This window comes from Cyprinus carpio, chromosome B17 (assembly GCF_018340385.1).
Source record: "Cyprinus carpio isolate SPL01 chromosome B17, ASM1834038v1, whole genome shotgun sequence".
Taxonomy (NCBI): Eukaryota; Metazoa; Chordata; class Actinopteri; order Cypriniformes; family Cyprinidae; genus Cyprinus; species Cyprinus carpio.
The window spans coordinates 7,496,452-7,519,938 of NC_056613.1; the positions used below are offsets into that span (position 1 = coordinate 7,496,452).

At 36.2% G+C, this 23,487-nt stretch overlaps 2 protein-coding genes across 4 annotated transcripts; one reads left to right on the forward strand and one right to left on the reverse strand.

Annotated features, from left to right (window-relative positions):
- Nucleotides 1–2,208: 2,208 nt before the first annotated feature.
- On the forward strand, nt 2,209–10,524 carry LOC109065510 (zinc finger protein 395-like). Of its 2 annotated transcripts, none has more exons than XM_019082477.2 (10): nt 2,209–2,548; nt 5,096–5,329; nt 5,450–5,637; nt 5,724–5,830; nt 6,702–6,895; nt 6,998–7,098; nt 7,205–7,436; nt 7,579–7,677; nt 8,242–8,360; nt 9,152–10,524. In XM_019082477.2, the coding sequence occupies exons 2-10, from the start codon at nt 5,186–5,188 to the stop codon at nt 9,261–9,263; spliced, it is 1,296 nt and encodes a 431-aa protein (XP_018938022.1). In that variant the 5' UTR covers nt 2,209–2,548; nt 5,096–5,185; the 3' UTR covers nt 9,264–10,524. The 2 variants fall into 2 exon arrangements, with proteins under 2 accessions (XP_018938022.1, XP_018938023.1); XM_019082478.2 differs by lacking the exon at nt 2,209–2,548 and adding an exon at nt 2,559–2,657.
- Nucleotides 10,525–10,687: 163 nt separating this feature from the next.
- LOC109065511 (prepronociceptin-like) lies at nt 10,688–23,070 on the reverse strand. Of its 2 annotated transcripts, none has more exons than XM_042741979.1 (3): nt 22,967–23,070; nt 15,130–15,282; nt 10,688–12,831 (listed from the first exon to the last, which is right to left on the reverse strand). In XM_042741979.1, exons 2-3 carry the CDS (start codon nt 15,250–15,252, stop codon nt 12,241–12,243), a joined length of 714 nt encoding a protein of 237 aa, XP_042597913.1. In that variant the 5' UTR covers nt 15,253–15,282; nt 22,967–23,070; the 3' UTR covers nt 10,688–12,240. The 2 variants fall into 2 exon arrangements, with proteins under 2 accessions (XP_042597913.1, XP_042597914.1); XM_042741980.1 differs by having other exon boundaries at nt 15,130–15,300; nt 22,967–23,054.
- Nucleotides 23,071–23,487: the final 417 nt, after the last annotated feature.

Below are 23,487 nucleotides of genomic sequence, written 5' to 3' on the forward strand. Positions count from 1 at the left end.
TTTATTCTTTTATTAAGGGAAATATTTGCTCCAAAGTATTTGGGCTTTTATTTTTCTTTCTTTTTTAACTTTTGTTAAGGCATTAAGAGGCTGAAATTCTTACATAATCTTTGAAATAATTAGATCTGAAATAGTTTTCTTTAAAATAAGAAGCAGGGAGACAAACGCATTATGATTGTTGATACTTCTCTGCTAAATTAAAGTCTGAGTAGTGCAAACAAAAGACAAGAAACCATTTTAGTGACTTAAATGCATGATTTTTGTAAAACATTTGTGACCTTTAAAAATATGGGAAAAAAATGAGTCAAACATTTTGTAGACATTTTAAAAAAACTAAAACATGAAACCAACATGCATTTATATGAACTTTGTATAAGCACATGGTTTTATTTAGTAATTTCTGACATCCTTTTTTTGTCATTGACCCTTATGTTAAAAAGAAACTATACTGAACTCAAAACTAGATCTAGAACTAAATAATATGTAATATTTCAAATATTAGAAAACATAAAAGGCCGCATTCACCACAGAATCTTACATTGTGACAATATGTAACATTTATTAATGTCTTAATTAATGCCTTATTAATGCCTGGGGTTTCTGTCTCACCAAACATTATTCAGGGTGTTTTGATTCATGTTCAGGTGGGCATTTTGTTTTTAACCAATTCTTTAAAGATTAGTGAAATCTCATGAATCAACCTGATACTAAATGCTAAGCATGGTTTGGATTTATTGATGTTACAAGATCTTAAAGTTGCATGCCTTATCTAATAAATTCTTAATGTGTGTAATTAAATGTTTTTGTTTTGCTTATAAATATACACACAAATACTAATACACTGTGAAAGTGTAAAAATCACGCTGCACAAAAAGTTTGCATCATGCATTTATCATAAACTTATCAACACTTGTCTATTTAATCGTGCAAGTGACAGCATCCTTTAAATATACAGGCTATATTTAAACCTATTTCTTTGCCCTATGATCTTTGACCTATTTTCTGTAACGCTTAATACTCACGTTCGATGGTGAATAAATAAATAAATAAATAAAACACTAAGGTTTAAAGCCCCGCTTCACGTGACGCCTGTTCTTGCAGTCTTGGGAAACGCACCAAGAACTGTGCCCGACGTGCAGAACTCGGGTTCTGTACGTTCTTGCACGTGTATGTGCTTTCGCGCACGTACGCGTTCATTGGCCTCAACTGATGCACGAGCTCAGCGCGTGGGGAGCTGCGTCACAGCGATTGACCAATGGTGTGCGGAGGCGATGCCACCGGGCTGGGAAAGCTTTTATTATGTAACCCTTTCATACCCTCCCCCTTTAGAAAGCACAGCTACTGGAATAAATGAAAGAAAGAAAACACAGCTACTGAACTTAAGAATGTAAGATGCTTTCTATTGTACATTTAAGGATAACATACCTACTGTTAGGTAAACATATAAATTAACCCTCTCATAGCAAACCATTACAACTAATTTACTCTCGTTTGTTATTACCCCCCCCCCCCTCCAAAAAAAAAGGTTCCAAAAGCACTTTGTGAAAGAAACAAAAATTAATAATTTTGGAAAACAGATGAAAACAAAACTATTTGAGTTATACGAAACCGTGAAGACAACTCTTTATGTTGTGTATTTTATAACAGCATATATTTATAGCATATTCTTTACTGAAAACAAGTCAAACATGACCCCAAGGTTAATCCTATGAAGGAAATGCATACAGTGCAACATCAACCAGCCACGAGTTACAATGAACACGATGTGCACATATGCACAGAAACAAATTCTGCACTTTGCAGACACACGATTGTTAAATTATTGCATTTTAATGCACACTTCATGTCATGAAATAAAAAGCATAGAAATATAATAAATATACAGGAGTTTGCGTTTTAAATAATTATTTGCACAGTATGCAACAATGCAGCCATTTGCACGTTGTTTCTCTGCATTCCTGATCAAATGCATTTTACAGTAGCAATGCAAAGCCGCAGAGTTTCATTAAAAGTGGTGTGGGAAGTACGTGAAATACAGTGCGCTATGTGTGTCCATTGTGTTTCTTTTCTTGACCCTTCCTCAACTTCTGCGTAAACAAGTTGGAATTGTAGGGCGTGTGTCTTGGAAAGCGGTGTTTAGCCAATGAGCGTCGACATCTCTACCACATGGTCAGGTTGTTTACTACAAAAGCAGAAGCTCGCTAGAAGGCGCTGAGTGGCAAACCCGGCACCGGATTTACACTGGAACGGCTCATCTCTGTGAAGACGGAAGCAATGCGGATTAAAACTAAATCAAACAGAAGCTCGCCTCATCTATGGCATGTAAAGTGCACACTGTAGATTATAACAGACCGCTTTAATAGTGGTGTTCTTACGGTCTTGGTGCTTCAAATGTGTGCAGTTACGTGTAACCGTAAAAATCCAGGCCGGGATTTTGAATACCTGAACGCAAGCAGAGCTGGGCTCTGAAAAAGGACATTTCGAGTTACAGCCGGTCAGAGCGACGAGCGAGTCTTGTGGAAAGGGGGTGTGGTGAAATTTGGCAAAGGTATGTATGTAGCTTTCATTGAAAGTTTTTCCTCTGTTTAAATGCATTCGTGCTTTATCGTTGCTCTGTATGCTTCTCAATCAAGACTGCATTGTTTGGTGCCATTGAGGTTAGTGCATTATTACAGTTGAATCGATATGAAACGGCTTTTGGTTTTTTGATACTTGTGGCGTGTTTATGCGACGTTGTGCTTCGATTTAAAACATTTTTAGGGGAAATATTGTGTTTAGTTGTTCTGTACTGATTCAGTATCAACACAACTGTGAACTTTTGCATCTGTTCTGAAACACAGTTTCCCGGAATAACTGGGAAAAAAGTCAGTTGGTTCATTAATTCGGCCTTGAAATCTGCAAAAACGAACTTTTTCCGCTTTGGGAGAGATTAACTGTCCAGCTGCTACATGCTGGTCAGTTTTGCAAAGACAGCGTTTAACGCTTTGAATGAACACTAACGTTAGGTTGATAATCTGCTGCGCGTTCTAGTCGCGTCGCCATGTGGGGAGCGAGTCAAACGCTGTTATTAATGTTCTGAACAAGCGAATCCTGAACGAACGGTTCTTTTGAGTTTGATGTATCTTCAATGAATTGATTTCGCCGGTTCACAAAACCGGTCTGAACGTGATCGGACTGGCTGTCTTTCGAACTCGTCCGACACGAGTTGTTTTAATAGCCAAACTGCAGCAATGTTACAAATAAAACGTTTATGGTCGTATGTAAGTTCATACGAGGCAGAGTTTATTAAATAAAATTGTATTACAACGTATCAGCGCTGAGATTGTTCAATGCAAACTTAAGTTACAAGTTCTAACTGACTTTGTTCTTGAACATGACTCTGACAGAACGAATGGGATACGTTAGATTAAATCACAGTAATCACCTTTATTAATATAAATACTGCTGCTACGTGCCTGCATGGCGTCTTGGGAATGGTTTTAGAAACATGCCACGCCGGTGTGTTAGGGAACACGCAATGACGTATTACGCTATGACGTAGTTGCCGAATCGTTTTTTGAACCGGTTCTTTGCAAAGAGCCGAATAGCGGGAAATAAATGGAACGTTCTAGCGCTAGTTCAGAATGTGCATTCGTCTACCAAAACCATTAAGTCAGACACTTTTTATTTTCTTCAACTTTTATAATCACTCATATGTAATTAGACTGCTATTATTATTATTATTATGATTTTTTTTAACAGATTTACGAAAGGAAAACTGATTTTGATGCAGGATGGATGAAAAAAATTAATTCACAATCGAGAAAAAAGAATAAGGTGGTCCTTATTACTTAAAAAAAAAACTAGCAGAAACATTTTAATCATTCACATCTGCTTTGTATACTGTACATTCTAACTACTGGATATTGTGCAACACTGACATGTCAACAAGAGGTCACAATACACAATAACACAATATAAAGTCATTTTAATGGTGTGCACAGTATTTTTCTGCTCGGTTGTTATTATAGCCTACCAGTTACACGGTTATTTTAATACCAAGTGTTGAAAACAGAAACTGTGTAAATTTTTCAAGGATTCTTTGATGTTTGAATGAAAGTTCAAAAGAACATCATTTATTTGAAACAGAAATATTTAGGGCCAATTATAAATGTCTTTACTTTTTAGCATCTAGCTCTTATTCACTGGTTTACAGGATATTAACATTTTGGATGAAACACATTCATTTTTATTATTACGACTTTATGCATAATACAAATAAAAAATACAAGGAGTATTCTCTCTTTCATGCTGAAAATGTGTAGTATTTGGCAACCAAGGAAATGTTTCACTTCAGTCAGTTGCAATTACTCTGAATCATCCTTTACTGGAACAGAGGAAACTTAATACCTGAGAGCAGCTGGTAATAATGCTCAATTTCTCTGCTAAACTCTTGGGTGAGCTTTCTGAGGTTAGAGGGCCTTGCATGACTAGCAATTTTATGACCTGTGTCAGTTTAAAGTAGTTTTTGCGTGGTTCGTTCTGTGCTGATAATGACTCATAGTCATTGTGCACAGTTGCACGTCAACTTCAAATTTTGCATCATTCGTCTTGTGGTGTCTTAACCATGTGACACTTAGTTGCCGGATGTTTCACATAAGGATGGTTGGTGACTCAGGCTGATTTCACTGATCAGATTGAACAGGTGGTTGAGACTAATACTAATATTTTGCACATACACCAGTGTCCTGTCTTTCATTTGTTCCTGAAATTGTAAATGAAAATGTAATACATTTGTAATGGTGCGCGTTTAGATATATTATTAAATCATAGGCTATATATGTATTAAATATGATTTTATGGCATAAATACTTTTTTGTGTGGTAAGAACTTTTGGTCGACCATTTGGTTTTTCTTTTTTTTGTGGTGATGTTTTGTGGGGAGGGTGTTGTAATGGTGGGGAGTTTTTTTTTTTGGCATAATAAAACCACCAAATGAGACATACACAAAATTGCTATCTACAGGACATCAGGCTCTCTTTCTGCCAAGAAAATGTGCTGAGTGGCCCAAAAAGTAATCTCTTTTTCGGTTTGTTTGTCTTGTTTCCTCTTCTTAGCTTCCTGTTCGTAGTTTGAATAGCGCTGCTGAATCTCCATCAGGAGTTCTTCAAAGCAGTCGAGAAGATACAAGGTGCTAGGAACGGAAAATGGTACCGAAGACCAGACTTGGGAAACGGTCCCCACTGGGCACCCTGGTGTGTGGTTCCTCAGCGGAGGGCCTGACAGAAACGGGACCCCATGGAGGCCCGGACAGTGGGCTTCACAAAAGCAAGCTTTACCCGGGACAGAAGGTAGGTTTTATCCTTGTAGACTAAACCAAAATATGAGTGGGATTCTCATTTAGGTGTGGTGCACAGTGTCAACAAAGGTGTGCTCAGCCTCTTCATGGTGTTTTACCTGATATGTTTTAGGTGTATGTGCACTGCGGCGGCCAAGAATGTGGAGGTGTGGTCGAACAGCATAACCACGTGGACAATGAAGTGTCTATCTTCCTGCCGCAGCTCAACCAGCACGTTCATCGCAAGCTGGAAGACGTGTGGACGAGCCCCACGACCAGTTCTACCTCCTCAGTCTCCTCGTCCATTGATGTGCCAAGAAGGTACGTCTTGTTATAACTGTCTGAATGATGAATACTGACGTTTTGAAACAAAAACCCTCCTTTATAACTCTACTTTGACACTGCAGGAGTCCAGAGACAGTGGACATGGATGAGATTATGGCTGCAATGGTGCTTACAAGTCTGTCGTGCAGTCCAGTCGTCCAACACTCGGTTCCAGGGAGCGCAACTCAAGGTTAGTAGAACATTGCATTAATGTTTGTTTTTCGAAAAGTTACAAGCAGCAATGCAATGCATAAATCCAGCATAAACCAGCTGAGATTACTCAGCGCTCGCTAAGATAGGTGTTAGTCACCAAGAAGAAATTCCTAACAACTGCACAAACAGTTTTCATTCGAGTCTAAACGAAGGAGCTAGTGCAGGATTGCTTATCATAATTTTTAATCACTCTTGAAAGATTATAACCAGAGTAAACTAGACTAAACTGAAATTTTGAAACTTCTGAATAAAATATAACTGTATAAATTAGATTTTTAATAAAAAAAAAGTCTTGTATGCTCACAAAGGCTGCATTTATTTGATCTAAAATACAGTAAAACTGTAATTTTGTGAAATATTGAAACGATTTGAAAAATGTTTTCTGTTTTAATATATTTTCAAATGTAATTTATTACTGTGATGCAAAACTGAATTTTGAGCAGCCTTTACTCAAGTCTTCAGTGTTACATTTCCTTCAGAAAATTTATAAGAACAGCATTTAATTGAAACCGAAATCTTTTGTAACATTATAAATGTCTTTAATGTCTCTTTTGATAAACTTAAGGCATTTGTGCTCAATAAATGCATTCATTCCTGTAAAACGTATCTTTGATCCCCAAACAGTAGTGTATTTATACATTATAATTTATTGTGCATTACTTTTATATAGTATAAATTATTTATTTAATTTGTATTATACAATACTTAAATTATATATTCATATAATTAAGTTTTTTTTTTTTTTTCATAATTAACATGTTGGACACTTGTCCACTGGTTTAAAGGGCATTTACGTTTTTGATGAATCACATCTTCTCATTTACCGCTGTTATTTTTGTTTGTATTAGCTTTGTGTGGAATGGAAAATGTTGGTGCCGAACTGTCTGATGGTGGATATTGGAGCTGTGACCATGGAAACGGAAGCCCCGCCCCATCCCCACCCATCGTAGAGATGGACAACAGCACCCCTCTCGTCGATGAAGGCCTGGACATGGAACTAGACCAAATGTTGTTCAACGAGCCAATGCCAAGGAAACGCAAGGTACATTATAAAACCTAATAAAATAATATATTGGGGTTTGATTTACGGAGTATGTAGCTTATTTTTTATTTTTATTTTTTTACATTGTTTTTCGCCCTCTAGAACTCTGTAAAAGTTGCGTATCGGTGCTTGTGGCCAAATTGTGGAAAGATACTGACCACAGTAGTGGGCATCAAACGTCACATACGAAATTCTCATCTTGGGTAAGCATCACAAGCCTTGCATATCACAACCATATGTTCTTACCAGTGAAGACTACAATCTGGGACGTTTTCATCATAATCATACTGTGTATTATGCTTTGTGCAGACAAAGTGATGAGCACTCCCAAAGGGAAGAAGACTTCTACTACACTGAAGTTTATCAGGACTTGGAACAGACCACTCCCTCTGGTGGCCATCGGCCTTTCTGCACTTCTCCATCCAGTCCCAGCCGGCTCACGCCCCCACCTCCCTCCACCCCAGACATGCTCCAGCCCAGCCCGCTCAGCAAGTCCGCCCCTGGCAGCTTCTGGCAGGTCCATTCTGAGCACTCTTACCAGGTAAGATGCTTGACATTGTTTTGGTGCGTTTCTCTCTAGTGCCTTAAAAGATATGATCATTATTATATGTCACTTGCCTGTAAATTGGCAATAAATGAACAAACGTGGATGATTGTTTAATATGTTGATGTCCATTCCTCAGGCTCCCCCATCCGTTCCGGTTGTGACTCAGAGCAAACCAGTGTCTGTTCCTGTGTCCTGTCATTGGACTCCATCTCTCACAGTTCACCAAAGCAAACAAGTGAGAATTTTCTTCATCAGTTTCCATTATCATCTACAAGGCTGGAGAAATCTCAGAACAGAGGTCTTAATAGAGGGCTTTTTGATGGTAGTATTTATAGGTAATGCATAGGTTATGCAACGTTTTCTCTTGAGGATTTCAGAACATACAAAGCACCACATGGTCTCAAAGGCCTTCTGTGTTTTCGCACTGGAAATGGGAGTGACATGCACATGTTGTTTTTGTATCCTTTGTTCCGCCCACAAGAAATGTGGATGGTATTGCAGTGCCATCTAGTGGAGTTGAGGACACTGTGTTCTCTTTGTCTGAACACATGCTTGGCACTAGGATGAAAAGTCATGCAAAAAATTTTGAGATTGCTTGCCTAGTTTTAAACATCTTGCTTGTTGATTAATATCTTCTGAAATAAGCTGCCATGTATTAGCCTTAATGCATGTAACCGTTCACAGGTTTGCTGCACTGATGCATTGTTTGTACTGTAGTGTTTGCTGCTGTAATATAACCTGCAGTGCGTCATTCTGTGACTAATGGTGGTCTCTCTCTTTCTCTCTCTCTGCTCCCCAGGGTTCAACATTCCGCCGTCGTTCAGTTAGTGTTGGTGAACAGTGGCTCCAAAATAATAATGCCACCTTCAGGCCACATCCTGCCAGTGTTTCACCTCCAAGAAACCATTGCACTTCAAGGTGGGATTTGTTTGTGTTTTTAGTAATTATTTAATCTCTTACTGTTGATGTCAATCATTTATGAACTTAAGGTTGGAATTTAAAAAAAAAACCTTGAGCTTGAAATCAGAAAATAATTGCATTATTATGCACAACTGATGACTACCAATTATTCTTAAGAAAAAAATCGTTTTCATAATTTTTCCATCAAAATGTAGAATGTTTCTCCACCTGTAATGACTTTTTGTTGACGTAACCAAGATTGAGTGGGCAGGGAAAAAAAGAGGAAAAAAATTGTGGTAATAAATATATAATTACAAAATACAAAACTTGTACACAGTACATTTAAATTCTGATGGATTAATTCTAGTCCAGTTCAGGCAGGAATTTTTTTACACATGTGGTAGGAGAAAAACACAGACTTTCTGGATTCGGATGGCAATAAAACCACCAACTGACCACTAAAAAAATATAGAAAATACCTTACGTCCCCATGAGAAACAGTTACTGGCCAAATAGGGTTAATGTTGAAAACAGTTGTGCTGCTTAATATTTCTGTGGAAACTGTGATACATTTGTTTCCAGGAATAGAAAGTTCAAAAGAACTTATTTTTGAAATTAAATTTGTAACAATCTTAAGTCTTCACTAACAATTTTGATTAAATACAATGCATCCTTGCTGAGAAAAATCATACTGGAGCCAAACAGTAATGTGAATTACATTGTACACCTTTAAAATGTTGTCAGTTGCTATTTTTATTGTTTTGTATTGAAATTAGATGTCAAATTTAACTCTTCTATCATATTAATAGGAGGATTCGGGGCGAAGCCAAGAAATGCCGAAAGGTATATGGCATTGAACACCGAGACCAGTGGTGCACCGCCTGCCGCTGGAAAAAGGCCTGTCAGAGATTCCTCGACTGAATCCTTCTTTAGATTGATGGAAACAGAACACTAACCTTACACAGACCCGCAAGAGGGCATCTTACCTGGAACTATGGTTGGAAGAAACCAAAAGAGCACCTTTGTGACTTAAAACTTGTTCTACTTTTTATTGCGATTTACGTGTTTTTTGAAATGTGCTAAGGAACCATGTTGGTGCTGGAAGAATGATAAAGCAAAAAGGACAGCCTCTGCCCCACAAACTCCTGCAGTCTTCCCATGTCTTAAATCAAGAATTGATGAAGTCTGACGTTCTTTTACAAGCAGCAAGCAGCCATATACCTTTTGTTTAGTGTGGTGTAAACATTGTCGTCATCAGACATGGATGGAAAGTTTACTTGTCATTCCAACTTAATTTTTAATATGAGACAGGAGGTCTTTACCGTAGTCCATTGCTTTCAGGGGCATAATTGGCAGCTTATGGTTAATTGTAGATAAACAAGAAAGTGGAATAAATGTTTTAATAGCATATAACGTTTATGTTCATGTATGCCATGTTTACCTGCTGAGATGCAGTTTTTTTTTCTTCGATTTCCAGTGCAAAATTTTGTATAAAAAAACTTTTGAAAAGGAAAAAGGAAGAAAAAAGGATTTTGTATTACGATTTTGATATCTGCAATGTGTTAAATCGTATGTCATGTCATTTTCATTGTATTTCTGTGTCACATCAATATTAAGGAATTATCTGTGTAAACATGCATGATCTGATACCGTTATTCGTTTACTCTTGCGTCTGCTCACTGGCTGTCCATCTGTTTGGATTGTTTTCTTGCCAAAAAGTATCTCAGCAAGATAATACATCATATACATCTCTGCAAAATAATGTGAAATGAATCTGTTGACCATTTATGAGAAACTTGTAACAAACTGTTTGATTGGTTCATACTTGGTCCAAATATTTTCTTACTTTGTAGAACACTTCTATACATCATATTTTTTATGTGTAGCTCAACATCTTTTGCAAAGCTTGATGCTTTGATAACATGAATCTGAATGTACCTTACCCCGAAGATCTCTATAAATCTTTACACATTTCTGTTTAAGGACATCCTAGTCTGAGAGACACTCGATGGACTTCATGGAAAACAATCTTTTTGTACATTTTTCAAGTACAAGTACTTCCAAAGTATTTTCTTTTATAAAAAGTCAAGAGCTCTCTGAGATCTGTTCAAGATAAAAGTATAATTTCTTTTCATGAAACTTATGTTGCTTTTTTTAAAATAAACTTTTGTGCAAACAAGTACGACCGTGAAGTGTTTCATTTGAATATTTGTCCTTTTGAGGATGACAAGGTGGAATGCTTTCAGTATGCAGTAAGAGGAATTGGAGGGAAATATTACAAGTTTGAAATCCAAATGAACAAAATACTTCAGGACACACAATCATTTGCTGCATGACAAGCCACAGAAAATAGTAAACTATTTTATTGACATAGTTCAGTTACTATGTACAGTTCATTTAGTCAACATCATGATTTTTATCATTAGAATAAAGGGAAAAGCATGACTCTGCAATGTTTGCATAAATACATCATTTCATCGGCACAAATACATATCAACTTTGTCAGTTTCAAAAAATTTAATTAAATGAAAGCTTTTGGTTTCCAACTGTTAGATGAGGATGCAAACTCTTTGCATGTGCGTGACAGGATTTGTTATGTCTGTATAGGCATATTACAGTGATGAGTCTTTGCTGGAATGGTTTATGCAAAAATCTGGCTTTATTTATTTTTTGGGAGAGACATAAACAGATTAGCTTTCCTTAATCCCCTTAAAGGAACAGTTCATCCAAAAATGCAAATTCTATCAATTACTCATGCCCATATCATTCTGACCCATTTTCATTTATTTCACCGTTAAAACAAAAGGAGATATTAAGCAGATTGTTAAATCTGATGTTTTCCAACATAATCTCATGACAATAAATATGGCAATAATTTGTATGAATTTGTACAATCTCATTCATACGTTTTTGTACAATCTGTTTACGCTCCAGTGATGGTTATGTTTAGGGGTGGATCTTCATGCTTATTTTTTCTTCATAAATGTACATTTACTGTGTACAAATTCATACAAAATTGCCACTTGATTAAATGATGTTTTTCTGTGAGATCGGGTTGTATTTTCCATTCAGGGTTAGAAGATTGGGAATAATGGCCCATTATGCTCCAAAAAGTGGCATAAAGAATAATCCATATGACTTGTGCACTATATTCCAAGTCTTCTAAAGCCTTCTAAAATAGATTTGAGATTGTTACTGCTTCCAAAACATAATTGGTTAGCACATGACAGAATTGCAGTGTAACAGGTTTAATGCATGCATATGATATTTGGAAGCAAAAGTTAGGTTTGATGGCACAGGTTAAGATTCAAATTAAAAACCTAATTTTTTATCTGTTTCTCATGCTTTCATTAAGACTTGTAATGCTTATTTATGTTCCATTTGGAGCTGAAAATGACATAAATGTGTGTGAGTTATGACAAATTTAAAATTTTTGGTGAACTATTCCTTTAATAATTCTATTTTGCCCAGTAATTACCTCTCTATATGATATTTCACCTCAATTTCAAGCATTTTCATGGAGATTTCGTCATGGGAACTCTCATTGGCCAATAGGTGGCAGTGTCTAAAAGTAAATGAATTTGGAACCGATAACGTTTTCAAAATGGTCTTTGCACAATTTATAATTAAACAACAGGGGCCATCATATACAATATCAATCATCTAATGCAATCTATAGATGTCTCAAATTGAATCTGAAGAGTTTGCTTCAAACTTCATGCTAATATATGTAAGCTTTGTTTGACACAGATTAGATGCTTCAGTGAGTAAATCCACATCTAACCCAGTGGCACTATGAGAGCTTTTTGTGTTTGAGGAGAACGGTGCATGATATCTTTTTCGAATGAGCATAACGAATGGTTTGCTGGGTAAGTTTATCCGCTTCAAAGGTCAAAGCTTACTCATTCTGTTGGGTGACATCAGCAGACATACTATTAAACTCGCTAGCTCGAGTATTCATGCCCAAATACTGCTTGAGAAACTCGCTAAAACGCTTCTGGTTGTTCCACTTACGGGCAGATTTGCGGACGCCTATGAAACCCCCATATCTCTTTTGCAAAGACCTTCCAGGATCTATGAACTTCCTGTAGCCATACTTGTTTTTGAGGAAGCCTCCAAAGCGTTTGATTAGGTGGACGGCAGCCTCTTCCTCATCACCTTCTATCTCGTTATCTCCATCTCGCTCTTCTTCAGATTCTTGTGCTGGTTGTACTTGCAGGATCTTGTATTTTCTACTGAGCTGCATATCTTGGTCCTGGTCATCCGTTCCCAAGGCTTGTGTTATGTGGTCGAACCTCTGGAGGGTTTCAGAATACTGGCCATCATCCTGGTCCACAGGCAGAGACGTGTCCGCTTCCTCTTCTGCTCTTTTTAGGATGCCATAGCCAGCCGATAGCAAGGCTTTTGGGTTTTGCTCCACAATGGTCCTGCGACACATCTCCCAGGTGTCACCTGGAGAAAGTTTACCATGACACTCCACCAGACACACCTGAACAAAGACACACACAAACACATTACACTGTCAACATCATTATGCTTTAATACAGCCACATTTATAGAAACATAAAGGTGCATCTGTCTTGTAGACAACTTTATTTTCAACAATCATTTATAACTTATCTGACCCTAGCTGCTTTAAGCTGGTTTCTCTGCTAAGACAAACAGGTGTTCAGATAGTTTTAGCTGGTCAGGCAGCTGTTTTCCCAGTCTAACTTGTTGAAAAGTTCCCCCCAAATCCCTGTAAAACCAGTCACCAGACCGGCTTAGGCTGGTTTTAGCAGTGTATAGCAAAGTGAACTATATGACATCAGAATTGTCCATGTTTACTACAAATTCTTGTCTACAAATCTTTTAAAAACTTTATTTTTTTGTCAATAAAATCATTTTCAACATCTCCCTGAAACTACTTATTTTGTTTTGTTTTTGAAACATAATTTTTAATGACATTATGGCTCTACTGATTGATTAAATTGTCACCCCTTTTTATCTCAATAAGAAATATGGTACATTACTGAGGTAAAATGGTATTTAGTAAGTAATTATACAGCAGTAACATTCATTTTAATAATACGGCAGTTTGTTGAATTTAATTGGCTATTACCAGACTTTTTGAAGGACTCGTTTTGCACGTTACAAGTGAATCATTGAATCATCGACTCGATTCGTTCATAACACTGATTCGATCAATAAGTAGACACAGGTGTTTGGCTTCGTGTGGAAATATTTTCTTTGGAAGAAGAAAACTAGATAACTGTAACTGGAAATAATGTATGTAAAATATAAGTTACCCAATGTTACATTATTTTTTAATGGTTTATTTAACTGTATGAAAGCAATATCACAATTGCAATCGCTGTTTGGAACAGCTGCTCTCTTGCTTGTGGATATTGCTTGATTAGACTGTTTTATCTGTAAATATGCTGGACCAGAGATTTTTTTTTTTTTTTTTTTTACGTGTTTCTGAAAAGTGAATTTAATGAGAACAAACCCACCTTATTCTTCATGTGAAAATGGGCGCGGCCATTTGTAAATTTTATGGGTCTTGCTTCCGGTCTCATTTGCTTCCAGCTAGTTTTAGCTGTAAGTTACAGAACTGCTCGTTTTGCTGCTTGATACTGCAAATGGTGTGCCTTACCATATTATTTTAGTGGATTATCTTAATTATGAACACACTGGTTTGTAATGCCAACAGTTTAACCGTTTAATGCATGTTGTTATTCTTCACTTTATTTCCCTATAGCGGCTAGTCAACCCAGACGTTTTGCCCATAGGCTTACTTCCTTGAACTTCTTGACCATCGCGCATTAAAATGGAAGGAGCGTGAGTTGTTATCCGGTGGAATGAATTAACCCTTTTAAATTAAAAGTTTAGTTTCGAGGGAGTTGGTTAGTTATTGGAAGAGGATATATCTGTTCATTCTTGCTGAAAAATGATAAGAACACCTCAGGGAGAGTTTGCGCTATGGAGGGCTACTCAGGCCCATCAGTTTCCGTAAGCAGGCTTGCCCAATGATGTTATTGTGTTTCTACTTAATTACACAACAAGATAACTGAATCACCCCGGCTGTTTTGAGTCAAAGGGCCATCTTTAACCAAATTAGCACGTCTTCCCCCTCAAATGCGTGTTATTGACATGAATCAGAGAGTATGTCCTCCTCCTCGGAGCCATAATCAGCTGCAGAGCACAGCCACATTCCACTGTTATGATCATTATAATTATGTCAACTAATGGCGTGTCTCAGGGAAATTCGATACAGTTGAGGCCATAGGTCTTGGACAGTACAGAAAATGAAATAAAATTCAGGAAGCTGTAGAAGATCTGTGCAGAGTAACATATAAAACTAGACTTGTACATTTTCTGAGGAAAATGAAAGTGCTGCTTGCCTGTGACTTTATCAACTTTGTACGTTTCTCCTTTGAACGAAAAAAATCTAATGATATAGTTATCGATGTATATAAGAACATAAAGCTGTAAAATTAATATGGTGGGCATATGGTGTATATTCTGTTTGAGAATTTAATACAAATATTTGAGCTCATTTTAAATCTCTGATTGTTGGCACAATCTGAGCACAATCTGTGATGTTGTTGGGATCTCTTCAGAAACTCTAGACAAGACGTGAGAGATTATTAGGGTCTTTTTTTTCAGGGGAATTTTCTTTTTTGAGGCTACGCAAAAGTTTCCAGTTGCCCTCCATTTAAACTCACTGCTGTATAGAGGAGATAGTAAGAGATCTCATTTGTGATATTCTTTCCTACTTCAAGTGATCGACACTGTAGGGAATTACCAAGTTGTTGAAGGCATATTCATTATGCAGTTTTTGACTGCAGAAGAGGCAATCCTTCTGGCAGTCACACCATGCTGGGTTACACAGTCCAAGCAACAGTAGTGTCCACAGTGGAGTCTTCATCACGCAGTGTGTTAACGGCTGAAGTGCAGTCTGTAGAGAGGGTAGAGACAGAGATGATGGTGTGAGAGAGAAAATAGGTTACAATTTCTGGAAGTAAATCTTACTACAACAGCATGTGTATACGTTAGTTCAACATATTAGTTATAACAAAGTGTTTCTGCATTCTTCTGATTAATCAATTGCAACATCAGTAGCCGTCTTTGTGACTCAAATCCATTTAAAAATTGCCAACTGTAAATGACCTTGATTACTTCAATGTTATGTATACACACTATGATTCAAAAATTTTATGAGGTGGGTAATTACAAAAATCGTATGAGTAAGGTCATACAAATTTGTATGTTTTCTGTGAGGGGTATGTTCAGGGGTGGGGTTAGGGGTGGTCATTCGTACGAATTCCTCCGAATTTGCCACCTTGTAAAATACATATGATTTTTCACAAAACGTACAAATTCGTACAATCTTGCTTATACGAATTCGCCACTTTGTAAAATATGTACGAATTGCCGTGAGATCGGGTTGCTTATATTCACCAAGTCTTAATTTATTTGATCAAAATTCATGTAAAAGCAGAAATATTGTGAAATGTTATTGCAATTTAAAAATATATATAAAATAACTTTTTATTTTAATATATTTCAGAATTTAATTTATTCCTGTGATGGCAAAGCTGAAGTTTCAGCATCATTATTCCAGTCTTCAGTGTCACATTATCCTTCAGAAATTGGTCTAATATGTTGATTTGGAAACATTTCTTATTATTATCAATATGCTGGGTGACTTTTTTTCTGCTGTAATGGGCTGTTTTTCTTTGCAGAAGCTTTAAGCTAATCTAAGATAAATTCATTTAATAACAGAGTTTCAACACAGTTCATTATTTAATGTTCTTTTATTTGTTTATTTGGCAAGAAGCAATTTAATGAGCAGTGTAATGTACAGTCAGAAGGTCATTATTGGAAAAATAAACTCCTTCAGGGTGAAATTATTTTGCAATAATGACTGTCTGAATGTACATTATCCCTCACATAGTCTAAACTAGATTTAGTCAAAAATGCATCTAACTAACCATATTTAAAGGTACTTTTTGAATGTATTTGAGACAGACTTGGCGTTTGCCAGTACTTCATTAGCAAAACTCATCATCTGTAGTAATTGAAGCGAGAATTAGTGCTTGTGGCGTAATGGGAGCAGAATGGAGAAGAGGAGGAGGATTTGAGGAACTGTGATGCACACTGGTTATAAGCAGTCTTAGTCACCACATTAGTCCAAACAATAGAAAAGACTATAAAGCGCTTTAGTCCTTTTTATGCCAAAGCTTTAAATAAAATAACCTTATTCCGCAGCTGCCTTGTCAATCAAATAAAGCACCAATGAATGTTTGTTTCAGCATTGATGGGTGGCCAGTGACATGCTGCCCACCAAACCTTCAGTTGTTTAGTTGCTTCAAAAGCAACTTCAAGATAAATCATTTCACCTGCATTACACTTGTACTGAAGGTGTCACCAGGAACAAAAGCAAAGGTGTAAGTCACGGAGAATCGATAGGCACCCCTCGAGTGAGTTTTATTGAATTCAGTCACTGTACGAGTAACAGATAAGGAAAGACACAATTATAAGTGTGTGAGTGAATTACACACAACTTTATGCAGGGGGAAAGAACTGGATATTGATTTTTGTCACTCCCTTTTAATTTATTTATTTATCTACTTTTTCTAAGGAACTACAAGATGACAAACCTAAATGGATTCAGGCCAGGGTGCATTGTTTAGAGGTGATATTTCAAGTGGGGATTGTTTTACAACTATAGTTTTTCCTTTTCATCAGCTATTTTTCTGGTTGAAGTTTCTCATTTAAATTTAGATTACAGTACACGTTTTCTGTGCACCTCAGGTGCCCCAGAAGTTCTTAATCTCACTGTGGTTTGTACAGAACCATACATATATGTGGGATGCAGAGCTTGACAGGCCTTCAAGATTTAATTAACTAACTCAATTTTGTAATAAAAAAGACTTAACCAAGATAGACATAGTGATTTAACTTGTGACCTTTGGAATTATCTCATATACTCAAAGGAAAGAACAATCTCTCATTGACTAAGTGGGAGGAAATTGGTGCACTTTGAGAAACTGTGCGTTTTATGTCATAAGAAAGCTTTTCTGTTTTGGAAATGAAAGACTAAGTGCTCTATTTACAGAATGTCATTGCTTCATATCTTTCCTACAGTAGCAGTGCGTTTAGTGATTTGTGACAGTTTAAGATTTATTTACACAAACTGACATAAATGCATTTACTCAGAAATTACAATTGTATAAATAAACTTGAAAATATGAAATTACTGAAACATGGAAGCCTGTTTCTGTCTCAGTGTTAAAAAAATAAATAAATAGAAAGGTGAATTTATCTCTGACAAATGCAACTGTCCCATCTGACAGTTACAACTTTCTTATAATAGTGACTTAATTTCTCATAATCGTGATTTATTTCACAGTTCAGACTTTATATCTCACAATATAATTTTACATCACAAAATTGCAACTTTATATTGCACAGTGTGCAGTATAATATATTGCACAATGTGTTCTTTCACAATTGCAACTATTTCTCTTAATTGTGAATTCATGTTCCATTGCAACTTTATTTTTTAATATTTATTACTCTCCCAGTGATTTTTTTTTTATATCTTACAATTGCAACTCTATTTCTTGTAACTGCATATTCTTTTTTTGTATCGCACCGTCATGATCTCCAGCTGTAGTGCCCACGAGCTCCTCTAGAGGGCACTCTATTCTGGACCTTGCCATTCACTCAGGACTCCATTTCCCAAAATCCTTTGCCCAGACTCATTAACTGCATCACTTGTCACTCATCAGATCTCATCATCAGTTCACAGCTGTCTCACATTAGTAGGACTATAAGACCATGTCCAGACGTACATGGGTATTTTTATAAATGGAGTTTTTCCTTTTTTCATTAAAAATAAAAAAACGTTGAAAAAACTTTTCCAGTAGGCGGAGATAACAGCGCAGGCTCAGACGTCACAAACCAAAATCTCCGGTTTCACTGTCTACACGATAACACTGCAACCGGAGTTTTTAAAAATTTTCACCCTTGCTAGCAGTTTTCAAAAATGTTCTGTTTCAGTGCTGCGTTTGCATGTGGACGAATGGCCAAACTGGATAGAAAATTTTGAAAATAACCGTGTTCGTGTGGACAGGGCCTAAGAATAGCACACACACTCTCTGTCTTCACTGGTGATTGAATGTTTAGCCCTTCCGTGTTTCCATGTTCCTAGTTTTGCCTTTTGTGTTTTGATCCTTGGACTGTTACCTTGTTTTGATTGAGTGCTGCCTGCCCTGACCATTGCCTGTCTTGTTGGATTACCCTTTTGCCTTGGATGTGATTGTTTGCTGGTGTCTTACCCTGCCTGTCCTGACTATGCTCTTTTAATAAAGCCTGCAATTGGATCCCCACTTCGTCGTCACGACTCCTTTTGTTACACGCATAGCGTGACTCTATAGCTCACTGTTGAATTCATAATTAAAACTATATCTTGCAATATGACCATCTCTCACAATGTTGCTTTATTCCTTATTTTAAATTTTGTCTCACAATAATCTGTTGTATGTTTTGTACTGAAGTGGGTTTCCAAAAAAACAAAAAACAAAAAAACATGAAATGATAAATAAAAATTAAAATGTTTAAAAGTACGTAACTATAAATTAAATATATACTCAGCTCCATTTTATCTACATTTACAGTTGAAAAGCAGCATCCTATACTAGGGACTAGGTGGATCAGAGCAGCATATTTTAGTATGGCTTTTATGCAGAATCTGACACAGACACACAGTCTCCTCTGAGAAGCTTTAACTCAGCTGTGTAAACACAATTTAAGTGATAAATTCACCCATACATTTCATATTGTAATCCACCTTCTATTGTCATCTTCTTTTCAATATTCCAATTAGATTAGAGAAGATAAGACCCTGTGAACTGTCTTCTAATGAGTACAATGAAGTATTTCTGTCATTGCTCATAAATATAATAAGAAATGACAGACATTGTCTAGTAAACATAGCAAGTGGAAAGAATGCCATGTTCTGCTTCATTTCCTGTCTCCATCACCAGTTGCTCCTTTTGTGTAGATATTGTCCATCATTTCAGATGTGTTATCTCCTGAGATTTTCAAAGTATGCCAAATACGGTTGGCTAAAAACACTCTATGGCTCAATTAAACTCCAGAGGTAAATGGAGCTGATTTGCACAGCTCATTTCTCAATCAAACGCATCATAATCAAAGTTAAATACCAGAGGGATTCTCAGTGACAGAGACGGGCAGCCCACTGCTGTATTTAATTAGATCAGAATTGTGCAGCTCCAGATGGAAAGCTTAGAGAAACTGCTGTAAATATGTAATTCCGATGACATATAGAGGAATATGACACTACCACCATAAACTAAAGAAATAGTGGAATATGATGATCATAATGGGCTGGCCATTAGGGTGGGGACTATATGACGCTAACTGCTATACCTGGTTTGGATTATTGATGTCAATGTCCTTCAAGCATGACACATTAGATAAGTTTGAAAAGAAGAAATCAGTGATCATTATTACTAATCCACTATTAACCTAGGCTAAGAGCCTTTAGTATCCAATAGTTGATGTGTAAAAGTGTCATTATTATTGGCTATAAACTTGTCAATGAAACGACCAGTGAGAACAACACCCCTGAGGAACATTTTATTGCTCATATGTTGCTCTTACATAGCATTGGCGAGTCTCAGTTAGGCTTCATTTAAGGACCATTTATGTTTCTCCTTGAATTCCTTAGGGGAAATAAAAATGAAACAATTGTTTGTGTACAGTGAGAGTCTAGAGCTTCATAATGAAGGTGGATAACTGTGCAGATATAATTTGGCTTTAGAAGAATCTGATGAGAAATGTTTAATTTTATATTGTGATCTCTAATATTTAAACGATTTGGTTTCCCGGCCAATCTGAGCAGCGTTGTTGAGATCTCTCCTGAAACAATTAAAACCTCACGTCAGTGGCAAACACACAGATTGACAGCTTCACCTGTATGTCTCAGTACGGCCGCTGCAGCCCATGAAGGTCAAAGACAAATTTGTGCACATACACCTGCAAACTCAATAGTATATAAACGCATCCACAAATTGAATGCAAAATTCACCGAGTGACCACAACTGTTTGTTTGATGCTAAATAATCAATGGCTGGGGTGGATGGATTCACCACACTTAAACACAGCCGTCAGGACGGGCTTTGCATTGACGTGCATGACATAAGAATAGATTATCTCATCAAAAAGCTTAAGGTTGTTTTCATTCTTATGATGTGAAAGTAATTGTTTCATCTGCCGTATTGAATGCAGTTGTTAAACTGATTTTAAGGGCAGAGAAACTTCTTGATGAAATATCATTAAGGACTTAACTCCTCCTGCAGTGCAGTCCTTCACACCAGTGCAGTTTAACATTGCTTTTCATAGACCAGTATCGAACAGTCATGTTAGTCTGGATACATTGAAATAGCTCAAAAAAAGTATGGAAGCTGGTAGATGGTAGATAAACTACTTAGAATGTATAAAAAACTTTTTTAACACCTGTTTTTATGAAAGAAAGCATAAATCTGAGTCACATCACTGCTGCACTGCACTGCACATCCATCTTCAAACAAGGCTTATTCAGGATTCATGTCCTTCATATCTACTGTACTGTTCATATCTATCTATCTATCTATCTATCTATCTATCTATCTATCTATCTATCTATCTATCTATCTATCTATCTATCTATCTATCTATCTATCTATCTATCTATCTATCTATCTATCTATCTATCTATCAATCTTTCTCTCTCTCTCTCTCTCTCTCTCTTATTTTTTTTTTTCTCTTCTCTCTCTCTCTATATATATATATATATATATATAGATATAGATATATAACAAAAAAGCCCCCCAAAAATGATTTATATGTGGAATTTTGGTAATTTATGCTATTTTAAAATATTTATATATATATTTCACATATAAAAATATATTACGTTTAACTACCAGAGGGAGTTAAACGTAATATATTTTAAAATATATGTTTAATATATATATATATATATATATATATATATATATATATATATATATATATATATATATATATATATATATATATATATATATATATATATATATATATTTTAAACTTTCAGTAATTAATTGTGATTATGCTGATATATTTTGCTTTTATGCTTATGATTATGCTTTTTGTGCATCAGGATATTTAATGCACTGCAAGGACAGCTAATCAGGAGTCAATTTCACAATGGCTAAACTTGTGCCATGAGTTTTGGATGAGCCGATACATTAACTCAGGGCCTTTCAAGGAATGATCTGACTATTCTTAGATTCAAAAAACCTAGCTGCGCCTCTCCTTAATGATTTTTGTATCATACTTGTGAAAATGTGTGTGTGGATTTGCCTTTACAAAAGTTTTTTAAAAGAGGAACTGAGGCAATTGCCATCATTATTACATAATCACCTAAATGGAATGTTCTTATATAACATACAAAATTAAGAATTTGCATAGAAGGAATCATTTTTTAAAACACTTTTTTAAAGTCAGCCAGTGTTTTTTTTTTTCTTTCTTTGAAAAAATTGTATTACCACTTTTTTATTTATGATCATAGCCACAATTCTTGCAGTCTCAGCTCCAACCAAGCTTTTAGTGACATTCTGTGATATAAAACAAATATACAATTATCTAGCAAGGTGCAACATCAGAAAGTTACATTCTGAATCACCCAAGAAAGAATTGCTCCATGATATTTATAGGCTAATTCATTATGACCTCATGTGAAATCAACGAACAATTATGTGTCTCTCTTTAATTTTGAAACCTGAGCACTAAATCCAAACTATAGCAGATACTATAGCAGATAAGACATTAGTAGGCACTGGCCAAAGTTAGTAAAAAATTGCATGGTAATGGTCCATGAATGGAGCAGGTGCCAGGCATTTTATGCACCAAAAGTCAGCTCCTTTTCAAAAATATTTCACAATACTGCCAATACTCCTCTCAGCTGAATTAAACACCCCAGAGTACAGTAAATTTCTCCCTAAAATTAAATTGGGTCTATAGTAGCCTGGATTATGCCCTGTACAGAAATGCATTGATTTCACTATGTATCAATCGATGACACAATTATGAAAGCAAAGTGAAAATATGTCCCTGTCATTCACATAAATAGGTTTGAGAAGATGTATAACAGCCATAAACCATCATTTTTATACATAATTTGATGCTTTATATCAGTTTATTGTGGAAAAAAAGTAAAACTTCTTGCATGCGGTCAACTAATAATTGCTAATAAAAGTGGACAGAATAGTTACTGATAAAATAAACTCCTGATCTAATAAGAAAGTTCACCTAGAAAATGAAAATATTCTCAGTTACACCCTCATGTCGTTCAAAAATTGAATCACTTTCTTTCAAAAGAAGATATAACACAGAAGAAAGTATTTTATTTACAGGTTTGGAAGGACATGAGGATGAGTAAATGAGTAAACTATCCATTTAAGTTTAATGGAAAAATACATTGTATTGCACAATGTTAATTACAAATAATCAGCTAACAGATTCGTGCAAAGTGACCTGAGTAAATTGATGTGAATCTAAAGTGTTTCTTCCTTCAGTCAGCCTACCTGAGCTGTGTGCGGTTCAGGCACCTGTCCTGAGCAGATCTGCTGAAACTGAAGGCGGTTATATTCTCCTATCGCCTGCTTCTGTTTGTTTCCTAAGAGGATGCTGTTGCTCAGTCCTCTTATAGAGACACACCCCTCCCTGTGGTCCAACCCCTAACCCCCTGTTTTACAAGTGTGTGTGTATGTGTGTGTGTGTGTGTGTGCGCGAGAGTGGGATGAGAGAGTGAGAGAGAGAGAGGGGACACAGGAGAAGACTGTCTTACGTATTGGGATGGGTGGACGTCAAGACTTATCTTCTACGTCAAAGATAGCAGTCACTAAGAACAAACTAGAAAACTAAAAATACAAGCTAACATTTTCCCAGAATACCCATACACTAATTCCAGTGTGTCCTCTGTCTATTCATCTTCTGATGAAGTGATGCTCCAAGACAATAATGATTCTTTGAGAGCTGTGTGCAAAAAGCGTGACCATTGGCATTGCAATGGATTAAACTTCAATCTGTCCTGTTTTCAATATCT